Raw genomic sequence first — 12,552 nt, forward strand, 5'->3', positions numbered from 1 at the left:
TGGGTGTGTGGGAGCTGTGGGAACCCTCCAGAAAGTGCCCATCCCCCATTCCTCCTTTGGGACCTAGGCCCCGCTTTTGGCCCCTGGTGGGACATTCCGGGCACTCGCTGCTCACTTCCCTTCCTCCCAGAGGTCTGTCTGTTCAGGTCCCTCTTCTGATCTGCAAACTTCCTACTTCCCTTCCCAAGTTTCCCGTCTCTGCTCTCATTTGCCAGAATAGGTTGCCTAACGCCCGACACTCCACTATGCAACACTGTGAGGTGTTCCAGACGGGGAACAGAACGTTCCTGTCTGGGACTTTGCAGAGCTGCTCATAAGCTTAAGAGCACTGCAGATCATCAAGAAAGGCATGACACATGCAAGGTTTCCTGATCCTATAAGACCAGGGAATACTTCTAAAGACATATGTAATATAAACATTTCCAAAAGTGAGTTTCCTGAATCTGATTCAGGATACTCAGCCCAAGCTAAAGGCAACTTAGCTCCTTTGGCTGTGACTCCTCCTTTACTAGACACCTTTCAGTCCGGGTAACCAGCTGCTTTGATGCCCGTGTGGGAGGTGGGGACAGAGGTGCTGAGGGTTCTGGGAACCAGACCAAAGCATCAGATGTCTGCAGAGACTTCCCCTCCTCCAAGTGACTACACGTGTCTGGGGTGCACTGGGACCGATTTTTCTCAGCATCTGAAATACCTCAGGTGGAACAACCCATTCCAACTTGAGAAAGGAAAAAAGGAAGTCAAACCTCAGAACAGAGTCCGGGCTAAAACAACCAAGGCAGATACAGGCCAGGGCGTCAGGGCCTCTGGGCCTCCCACCAACCCCTAAGTGGGAAAAGGGTACAGAGAGAGGGGAGAAAAACACCCAAGATGCAGGGCCCGCGTCAAGCTGGGTCACCACCCGCCTGGTCTCCCAGCATCTGGTGGCTTGCCCACTGTGTTCCCACGGCAGTCCGCGGCAGACAAAGCCTCTATGACAGCGGGTCTCCCTTCCCATGCAGAGAAGACTGAAACCTCCTATGTGCATCCCGGCCAACAGGGCACTTGTTGGTGTCACCCCTGTTGCACAGCAGAACTGACCACGACTGGACTACATGACCAGGAGTGAAGATCAAAACTCCTCCCTCCCTCCCTGCATTCTCCCCTCTTTCTCTACCTCACCGGCCCTTCCTCTTTCCTGCCACATCACTCGTCTGCTCATTCCTTGAGAGTTTTCCTTCTTTCATGCCTGCGTCCACCTCTTCCTCCTGTTCTTTTCTTCCTTCCACTACTATGAAACGGATGCTAATGAGTCCCAGTTGCCATTGTTAAAATAGAAATTTATAATAAAGTTGTCCATAAATAAAAATCAAAATTGAATTTTTAAAGAATCCAGACAGACAAGTTGAACATCTGCTGGTAGTTACATTCTAAGGGAGCCATCTTACCTGTAACCCCAGAAATATGCACAGGTACCAGGGGGGTACATCTTCTATGGTATAAATCATGTCCGATCTCTGGGGGTCTAGACTGCCAGTACTATCCAGGGTTTCGGCAAGAGAGCTCTGTGAGTGACAGGGAGAAAAGGCATTATTTAACAGAAGCAAGGACCAGGAATACACTCAGCTCAGAGCAGGCCACTACTACTGAGAAACAACTTTATGAAGTGGTGGACATGCTCTTGCAAAAATCAGCCTTGGCTGCCTTTGATGCAATGCTCAACACACTCAGCGAGACAACCAGTCCTCAGAGTTTGGGGGCTCGGTATCCCTTGTCACAGACTCATCCCCAAGAGCACCCAGCTTGCTCAGGGTTTCTCTCCAAGCCCAGGGGGCCCTACACAGAGAGGGATGTTCCCTGGTTGACCCCATAAAAGGATGCCTTGGCATGAGCAGTTCTCGAGTGGTGCCTCAAAGGAAGAAAATGTTTTAAAACGCTAACCACTTTCAGACAAAGAGCACTAATCTGTCCCTTCTACCCTTCTCATCCCCGCAAGGAGAAAGATCGCTGAACTTCAAAACAAAGTCCTACACCCTCCTATCAAAACACAGCCGCTCTGACACATGGCGAGTGAAAAGTAAAATTCGAAAGGACACAGGTAGGATTTCAATTTTTGTTTAAAAACAGACTAAAGATATATTGATAGTTTAGGGGACAGGGTTTTTTCCTTTCCTTCCCCCTCCCCATTACTACAGACTTCTAAAAACATTAAGTGTTGTATGCTTTTTGAGCCAAAATCTTCACAAAGACTGGACACTTTAGATTATAGTCTAGACATATTCAGTTGACGTCTACATTACTTCTCAGCTAAACAGAAAACTCAAGATAACCTCAAGTTCTCTCATGTACCCTCAAAACTGCTCTGGGTTCTAAAACTCTATGAACAATTTCTTAGAATCCGAGATGGGCACATTAAGTCTTTTGTAACTTAAAAAAAGTGCCTAAAAGGAAAAAGTAAAAGATGTTTCACAAAAAAGGATGATGACCTTCTGACATTATCTAGCCCCACTTGTGCCCTCTTGTCCATGGATATGGTCCACAGAAAGACACTGACTCCCTGTTCGTCAATCGATTTCCTGTGCAGAGGCAGACAAGGATTTGGGGCCCAAATACCACTGAACAAAGGAAGTGAGGCAGTTCAGCCTCACCTTTTAAAGCCTAAGGGTAAATAAATGTCTGATGTAAGTTGACATTTGAGCTAATCCAAACGAGAACTGAGGTTGACCTTTCAGAGAACTTTTCCTTCCATTTTAAACAAGATAGTGGCAGATCTGCATTCCTGAATAAGTTAAAATGGATCACGTGTGCCTTTAAAAAATCTGTTGGTGGGGTGGTAGAGAAAACACATGGGTGTGAACAGTGTTGTATGCACTAATGTGCAGGAAAGGGTTAATTCAGCAGGTCTGGGTTGTCCAAGCCCTCACACATTGCAAAAAAATGGCTTGGGGGGTGGTTGGGTGGCTCAGTAGGTTAAGCCTCTGCCTTTGGATCAGGTCATGATCTCAGGGTCCTGGGATCGAGCCCCACATCAAGCTCTCTGCTCAGTGGAGAGCCTGCTTCGCCCTCTTTCTCTGCCTGCAGCTCTGCCTACTTGTGATCTCTCTGTCAAATAAATAAATAAAATCTTTAAAAAAGAAAAAAATGGCTAGGTCCTTGCCTGGCAATTGGGAGACAGCCTGTTAATCCTTGGAATAGCCTGGGGTTTTTTGGTTTGTTTAAGTTTTTCTGTTCATTTGAGACAGAGAGGGAGGGAGAAAAAGTGAGTGAGCAGGGAGGAGCAGAGTGGGGAGGGAGAAGGAGAATCCTGCTCTTAAGAATGTGTCTAGGGGTACCTGGGGGGCTCAGTCAATTGAATGTCCAACTCTTGGTTTCAGTTCGGGTCATGAACTCATGGGTCATAGGATCTGCCTTGCATTGGGCTTCGCACTCAGCACTCAAACTGCTTGAGATTCCCTCTCCCTCTCCCTCTGCCCCTCCCGCTCAACTCTCTGTCTCTCTCACACACACACTTTCTCTCAAATGAATCTTTAAAAAAAAAAAAAAAAAAAGAATAAGCTTTTAAAAGTCTAAAATGTAATATAAAAATGAATTTAAGAAATAATAAAATTTCCAAGAACTAACGGATATGTTTACAAATTAGAAAAACCCACCAATGAATTAACTCAATGAATTAACGAAAAACTATTCAGATATTCTGGAAGGTAGCCATGATACCACCAATGTTGCTGAGACTCAGATATTTTGAAAACCCAATAAAACAATCAACTGCATTAAGAAAGACCTTAAAACAGAAATTTAAAAACAAAGGGAAATAAAACATGTTGACAGAATTTTTTTTAAGAAAAGGAATAAAAAGTGCACATGAAGGAGCATAAGAGAAAACAGATATGAGTAACAAACTAAGGGTCACAGGCTGGAAGTGGGAGAAAAAAAAGAAATCAAACAACATCAGAAAAAAAAATGATTAGAGAGAAAGGATAGCTAGCAAAGGCTAGCAAAAGAGATCCAAAATACGTCCCTCAAATAAGAAAACCGAAAGAATAGACTGAAACAAAAAATAAAGACAGAATTTAAGACAGCTTTCCTAAAATAAAAGGGTCCTTAATGCTAAATACTCCAAGTGCCAAAAAACACTGACCCAGAATAGTCAACATCAAAACATATCTAAGTAAAGTTACTGAATATCAAAGATAAACAAAGAATCCAAAAAACAGGCAAAAAGACCAAGATGCTGATAAAAAGAAGAAAACAAGACTGGCCCAATTTCTCCACAGCCAAAATCAACACCAGAGAACCAAAGAGTAGCAACAACAAGGTATGACTCAATTATTCTCTTATCTTTGTACTACACAATTTTCCAAGCATATACAAAGGTGGAAATATGGAATACCAACCCCAAATCTCTCTCCAGCTTCAAACATTACCAATGCTGTATTCTTTTCTAATCTATTCCAAGGGAACTTCCTTTTTCAAGAACTGCTGGTACCTTAATTTTAAACAGAATCCACAAGGATTGAAAGTTTAAAAGGTCTTTAACTTTAAAAATAAATCTCAACATTACAAAAATAGGTTCATCTTTAGAATAAATGAAACAAGATGGGATTGGGAGGGAGACAAACCATAAGTGACTTTTAATCTCACTAAACAAACTGAGGGTTGTTGGGGGGAGGGGGCTTGGGTGAAGGGGGGTGGGGTTATGGACATTGGTGGGGGTGTGTGCTTTGGTGAGTGCTGTGGGGTGTGTGGACCTGGCGATTCACGGACCTGTACCCCTGGGGATAAAAATATATGTTTATAAAAAATAAAAAATTAAAAAAAAAATAGGTTCATCTTCTATTTAACAAGCTTGGTAACCATTGCAACCACCCAGCTGTTGAAACAATGGGCAGCAAAAGACCCCAGTGCCAAGCCAGTGGGATATTCAAGTGGGTACACATTATAACTACTTCACTTGTAACTAGTTCCATATTTTGGCAATCTCTGCTTCCTAAAAACCTCATGCTGTTTTACATTCTCCGGTCCCCCATGCAAGGGACCTAGGAAGTCACACGTCATAATAACCCCATTTTATAGATGAGGAGGTAGAGACCCTTAGGAGCCAAGCAGGTCGCCCAGCAGTTGAACACACAGGCTGTCCACAAAGGCTGCACTTGCCACCATGCTACACAGCCTCCCAGGAAGAGCAGGGTTGCTGCTTAGAAATTGCCAGAAACAATGGACTCTCTGAAATTGTGATTAATAGTGATTTGCCCAATACCGCTGCAACCACTTCATGTGCTGCTGTAAACACACATGCTATAAACATATTTTGCCCAATACTGCTGCAACCACTTCACGTGCTGCTGTAAACACTGTAAAACAACAAATTGCTGATATTTCAATGGGAACAACTAAACCGTTTACTTGTAGTTACTTCATTCCTGTTCCAAATACCCTCACTATAAACAAAGTTCAATTCCTTCAACATCCCCCAAAGAGGAATCCCAGTAATACCAAGGTCAAGTTCAGAATGTACTGGGCGTGGGTCTCAATGCTATGGTCTTAAAGATTCATGGTCTGGGACTCAAGGCATTAATCCTTCTGGTCCCTTTCATGAATAAATCCCTTTGAGTACATTCCAAGATGGGTATCTTGTAGCTACCACCATATTAACCAGCATTTACTATAAGGAGCTCAAGAGTATTAAGAGATACCAGAAGTCAAGTTTTGTATAAAATAAGAAAATACATAACAACTAACAGCTTGCTATAATTAGGAAAACAAACATGAATATGGAGAACATGTGGGGTGATCTCTCTGGCCCCCACTCATCCTGTCTCTCCTGCAAGGTTCCAGTGTTACTTCATGGTCAAGTGTTCAAGACACAGCCTTTCCATGCCCTTGAAAAAGCAAGATCCCACAGGGTAGTATCCTCTGAAGTTTTCTTTGCATGAATTCAAGACAGCAGAGGGCCTAAATTTCATTTTTTCTCTAAAACACGAATTGTGATAGCACCTCTCTAATTGGGTTGTGGTGAGGACTAACAGTGGCCCCTTGCCTGAATCATAGAGCCCAAGGTCTGGACCATTAGCACCATTCAATACATGACAGCTCTTCCCCCGAAACCTGTCATTTCATAAAGAAAAGCAGCCAGTGAAACAGAAAGATATCCTCTCTCCCTAGTACTCAAAGAAATACGAATGTTTCAAAGTTTAGACAGTGAAAAAGATTTTCAAACAGGCAAATAAATGTCTAGCATAAATGAGCCAGACATTCTTCCTGCCAACAGTTCACTAGAATCAGTAGAAGGTACTGCCAGAGATGTTAAAAAGCCCTCAGTGTTAATGCTCGTTGTTATTCATTTCAAAAGATGACCATCGTTTCCTGGATAATGTAGGAGGGAGTCCAAAATCATGACAGCCTATACCCTGGAAATTCTGGTGACTCTGATTAAGGGCCCAGTACACAAAAAATGGATACAGCCGAAAGAGTCTATGAATTCAGAAGCACTCTACTACAAGATGTAGCACTGGATACTGAGACCCAAGCAGGCTGGGCGGTGGCTCCCTGCCCAGATCCTGCTCCGTGGGCTGTATCTCAGCTGCGGACGTAGGCATCGGCCAACATGTCAACAGTGGCTACTTGAATTCCTGCACTCTGAGGACCACTTTGGAATCCAAGACCACAGGAATTTTAACATCTCAGCATGAATCTAATAAGCCTCCATAAAATTTATAATAGACTGACCAAATTTATAACAGCTTGACCAAAAAGCAATACTGGCCAAGACAGCCAAAAATGGACAAAAACCACAAGCAGAAAAATTTGATTATTCTAGAATTTCAATATTAACGTCCTTGTTCTTTATCATTTTAGTGATGACACTGTAAACTTCCAGTGCTAATACCCAGGCTGGGTACTATTTGCAGGCATCGACTTTCTAGTGGTCTGTTTCTAGAATATTAAGTGAACACTATCTAGAATACTAAGTGAACATTACCTAAAGTACCATCCAGGGTCGCCTGGCTGACTCAGTCAGTAGAGCATGCACCTCTCAATCTCAGGGTTATGAGTTCAAACCCCATAGTAGTTGCACAGCTTACCTTAAAAAAATACAACTGTTCTAGAATTACATTACATTATAGAAACTAATTAGTAAATTTTCACAGTGAAAATAAAATGTGCTTTAAAAGTCTACCAAATTGGAGTGGCCTGGATGGTTCAGTCTTTTAAGTGTCTGACTCTTGATTTCAGCTCAGGTCACGACCTCGGGGTCATGCTCTGCACTGGGCATGGAGCCTGCCTAAGATTCCCTCCTTCTCCCTCTACCTCACCCTCCTTTCTCTCTAAAAATAAAAAATTAAAAATTAAAAAATAAAAGTCTACCAAGTAAAACTCAAATGAAGTTGAGATGTTTTAGAGCTGTCGTGAAACCTGTAAATATGTCACTTTTCATGAATTAGCCATAGTGACCGACCCCCCCCCCCAAAAAAGGGAAAAAATAAATCAAGACATCTGGACCCTCTTTGGGTAGGTCTCTGCTGGCCCCTGTGAATAGGTTCATATATACTGACCTCAAAGAGATGGGAGGAGGCAAAAAAAAAAAAAAAAAAAAAAGATTTTCCCATCTCAGCATGTGATTTCTATCACTCTGTTCATTGTCACAGTCTACATAAGCCATCCACAGGCTTCTCTTTTTTTAAATTATGAAACAATTTAATAAAGCTTTAAGTACTTTAACTAAGGATATTTAATACTCTCAAAGACAGTTTCAATCTGAGTTTTCCCATTATCCAAATCATCTCCTGAAAGACAGGAGTGAGGAATATGAAATCTTCTAATGCCACTAATGTGGCAATAATATCCAATTAATACATTATAAAACATTCTAAAGTATCGGTGCTAGGTCATTTTTAAATGTATGCTATGCAAGATCTACTGGCTTCTCTTATTCTCGTTTACCACAACAGAATAGCACCAGGCACAACACTAATAACCACCTATGTTACTATTTCATCTAATCCTAACAAACTGAACAGACACTAACATTTTTATTCCCTCTTTGGAGTTGAGGCACCTGATACCCAGAGAGCTTAAGTAATTCCCCCCGGGGATCTGGGTCACAGTAGCACCCAGAGCTGAGTCCAGACTCACACTCTGAACCACCTCCCTCAGCATCATGCTTGAGGTCTTTAAAAGTAAGGACTTCTATATGGGTCTCACCTTAACTGCCATCAAGACAATTAAGTCACTTCCACTCCTCCTCATCCCTTCTATTTCCATTGTGAAAAGAACACACCCAGTCAGAGGCATGGAGAGGAGTCCCCAGGAAAGACAGCCACGCCCTGCAGCAGGCCTGGGACACGGAGAGGAGGCTGAGCCCAGGGGGTACCTTTTCTGCTATGCCGTTTTCCGTCGTGTAGATTGCCATGAGTTCGGTGTCTTCATTGTCCTGTTCCCCGCTGGACGTGGCACCTCCATTTATCACCACCTGCAGAGAAGCACTTCATTTATAGGCTGCTTCACGGCACATCGCTGCGCTGTGTGGTAACATTCTCCCCAGACGCCTTTTATAATCTTCGTAACAGACCTGAGCCGTGTGTGTTCTGCCTACCAAATCGGCCGAGTTTCAGGTTTTCTTAAAAGAACCCCTGGACAAGTGTGCACTGCCTCAGCAACTGTGTGTGTTTCTGGCAGCGGCAAGCAGTGCACTGCAGGTCCTACAGGGGAGGCCGGAAATGGAGCGACCCCAGAAAGCCCTGGGAGTGCCCCCTGACTCCCAGGAGGCGTAGTGGGGCGCTGGAGCCGCAGACTCTGGTGGGGGTGGGGGGAAAGCATCCTATGCTGCCTCGGTCAAGATCCCTTCCCAAGTCACCGCATGATGAGGATTCTGAGCGGCATCCCCCGGGAGAAGCAATACACACTGCTCATAACCCAACAGGCTGACGTTTCACACTGTGGTTACTATACAAACTAGCTTGCCACCACAGGCGCAGGCAGGCAGTAACGGGTGGCACTGGATGGGCGTCGGGGCTGTTCATGCTGACAAAATCTAGTTTCTGGGCCCTCAAAGTAAGGACCAGAATTCATCACCACTGTCACATGTGCCTGCCCTGATGAGGCAAATGGAGTCATCTTAGGTCTTGGAAGCCTGTAGCAATCTTAAAATATTTTTACTCTTTAGCCAAATGGCTCCATTTCTAGCGATCTATCTTGAAAAATTGGTACTGAAAAATAACTATGCAAGAATAGCAGCACAACTTTATTTTTAAAATATAGAGAGGGGCGCCTGGGTGGCTCAGTGGGTTAAGCCGCTGCCTTCGGCTCAGGTCATGATCTCAGGGTCCTGGGATCGAGTCCCGCATAGGGCTCTCTGCTCAGCAGGGAGCCTGCTTCCTCCTCTCTCTCTCTCTCTGCCTGCCTCTCTGCCTACTTGTGATGTCTCTCTGTCAAATAAATAAATAAAATCTTTAAAAAAAAATAAAATAAAATAAAATAAAATATAGAGAAAAAAAGACAAAGTACATAAAAAGTTTAACATCTGGTATTGTAAAGTATATTAAAGAGAAGTAAAAAATCAGTGATGGGGTAAAAGACAGTCCAGCGCAACGACTATAGGCCACAAAGGTCGGTATCAGTAGTTGGTAAATACCTGCAAATCAATAAAACAATCCACAGGAAATGGGCAACTGACAGGAATCTACAACTCACAGGAAAAAACTTAAATATCTAAATATTAAAATATTTAATAATTAAATTATTATTTAATTATTAAATATTTAATCTGATTAGCTGTCCAACCTCATTTAAAATTATAGAAATGAAATTTTTAAAATTTTCATTTTTTAACATAAATTAGGGGGATATTTTAAAAGATGAATCTGCTGTTGACCAGGGTGTAGGGAGAAAAGCTACTCTCAGTTATCAGAGAGATTACATTCTTGGTGGACTGGCCTTTCTGGAGGGTAAGTTAGCACCAGAACAAAATAGGCATCTTCTTGGACCCAGCAATTGCACTCACAGAAACTTATCCCTCCAGAAATATCCATGCAAATGGTATGTGCATTCAAGACTGATGACTGATATTTAAAATGCTGAATCCCTGGAAACAACCTAAATGTTCAAAAAAGAAAAAAAAAAGACACTACAACCAATGGGAGAAAAATAAAGATAAACATTGTGAGATATAAGATACTGATTTCAAAAATAATGTGACTGGAAAGAAAAAGCCATTAAAAAAGAAAAAATAAACTAAGGTACTAACAAGGAAAGAACTCCAAAAAATATTGCTTCTTTAAAAAGTCACAAAATAGGGGTGCTGGGTGTCTCAGTGGGTTAAAGCCTCTGCTTTCCACTCAAGTCACGATCCCAGGGTCCTGAGATCAAGCCCCACATCAGACTCTCTGCTCAGCAGGGAGCCTGCTTCCTCCTCTGTCTTTGCCTGCCTCTCTGCCTACTTGTGATCTGTCTGTCAAATAAATAAATAAAATCTTTAAAAAAAAAAGTCACAAAATAGCCTAGAATTATCCTAATTATGCTTTTTAAAAAAATCTTACTAACCTCCCTGTTTTGAACAGTTGGGAAAGGATGTAGAAAGACTCCAAACCAATGATAGGAAGGCTACCCTAGGGACAAGGACTAATGATGGGCACACCTTTCATTTTTTATTCCCACTCCTCCTTTAACATTTGGGTCTTTTATAATTGGCATGTATTTTTGAGTTATTTGTTTGCTGCCTTTTAAAAAAAATTTTTTTTTTATATTTTATTATGTTACATTAGTCACCATACAAGTACGTCATTAGTTTTTGTTAGTGATTCAAGATTCACTGTTTACGTATAACACCCAGTGCTCCATGCAATACATGCCCTCCTTAATACCCATCACCGGGCCAACCCTTTCTAAACAAACAATAAAAAAGATGTCCACCAAAGTATTAACTGTGGTTGTCTTTAATCAGTGGGGCCATTTTCATCTTTTTCCCTTTATGTATTCTGGAACTACCTATAATGAAGACAACTACTTTTTGGAATGGGGAAGAAATTATAACGACTAAAGATCTAATAAGCAGGGGCGCCTGGGTGGCTCAGTGGGTTAAAGCCTCTGCTTTCGGCTCAGGTCATGATCCTGGGGACCTGGGATCGAGCCCCACATCGGGCTCTCTGCTCGGCAGGGAGCCTGCTTCCTCCTCTCTCTCTGCCTGCCTCTCTGCCTACTTGCGATCTCTGTCAAATAAATAAATAAAATCTTTAAAAAAAAAAAGATCTAATAAGCAGCACAGCGTAGATTAAGGTGGTCCAAAGATATTTCAATCCCCCCTTTTTTAAATAGTTGAAAAAATCAGGCAGTGAAAAATTCAACTTCTTATACAGACTGATAACCTAAGCATTGAGGCTGCTTTAAAGAATGCCAGAGATCTGCACTAACTAGTACGTAATTTTTACAGAGCAGAGTTTTCTTACGGCACCTTGAAGATTTATTTCTAGGACTACCTCTTAAGTCATGCGACAGCTTTTTTACACAAGTTACCTGGGTTTGGGACATTTGTTTGCCCGTAAAACCAGCTGCCAGCAAGACAGACCTTCCCAGCCAAGTTCAAGTCTACAACAGGAAACACTAACATACTATCAGAGCCATGCTCCAAGTCCTATCACAGCAGTGCTCAGCCCACGGAGACGCCAAGATGTACACACACTCATGATGAACTCTCCTACTACAACAACGCTCAGTTACTAAATCATCAAAAAAACCCAGATCTGATTCAACGTCCTGTCCTGGCTAAAACCCCCTTCATCTGCACACATGGCCCACTGCCATGGAACAACTGCTCCGTGGGGACAGGGCTTCCTTCAAAGTGTTGAAAAGGTTTCAGAATTAGGCAGCAGTGATGGTTGCCCAACACTGAACGTGCTACATATCACTGAATTGTTCGCTTTAAAGTGGTTAATTTTGCTAACCAATTGTGAGCATTTCACCTCAATGATTTTTTTAAATTCATATATCGGCATGAAACAGGAGATTTTGGCAGGATTTATCAATTCCCACGCCTTTTCGGACTTACTCCACACACACACACACACACACACACACACACACACTCTCTCTCACAATGAGGTAAGTACTATAAGATGCAAATGCTTCCCAGCCCAGGCAAAGATTCACATATTCATTTGACGAAAGGTCTGAACACCTGCAGTGCCCAGACCATGAAGATACAGTCCTGGCATGCCACCGCCACCCCCACCCCTGCCTCCAAGGGGTGCCACCTGCAACAGGTGCCAGGCTCAGGAATTCGGACTGGAGACAAGGGGCCCCCGCAGGGAGCTGCAAAGCAGGGGCAAGCAGAGGCGGGCCACGACAGGATGCCCCTGCAGACGGCTGCTCTGCTGGCGGCAGGCGAGTGGAAGGGCGAGGTGCGGTACAGGGCTTGACAACGGGAACAGAGGCAGGCAAACCTTCAATGAAGCTGCTGCTGGGCACGCAAGACAGCAGCCTGGGCCAAGGTGTGAACAGCGCTCTGGGACAGGTAATGTGGTTCGGGAGAGAGCAAGGATGTGGTCCTAATGCCCCTGGAGACTGCCGGGATGGGAGCACAGC

General features: G+C 43.2%; 1 protein-coding gene across 7 annotated transcripts in view; it reads right to left on the minus strand.

Moving 5' to 3' along the window:
• The window catches only part of SLC23A2 (solute carrier family 23 member 2), a 130,139-nt gene that overhangs the window by 46,100 nt on the left and 71,487 nt on the right, over positions 1-12,552 (minus strand). For all 7 annotated transcript variants that reach the window (XM_032351346.1, XM_032351345.1, XM_032351341.1 and 4 more), the window contains 2 exons: positions 8,348-8,446; positions 1,425-1,541 (listed from right to left, as the gene is read on the minus strand). In XM_032351346.1, the coding sequence (XP_032207237.1) occupies positions 1,425-1,541; positions 8,348-8,446 (216 nt within the window). The remainder of the gene's footprint in view (positions 1-1,424; positions 1,542-8,347; positions 8,447-12,552) is intronic.

This window comes from Mustela erminea, chromosome 7 (genome assembly GCF_009829155.1).
Source record: "Mustela erminea isolate mMusErm1 chromosome 7, mMusErm1.Pri, whole genome shotgun sequence".
Lineage (NCBI taxonomy): Eukaryota > Metazoa > Chordata > Mammalia > Carnivora > Mustelidae > Mustela > Mustela erminea.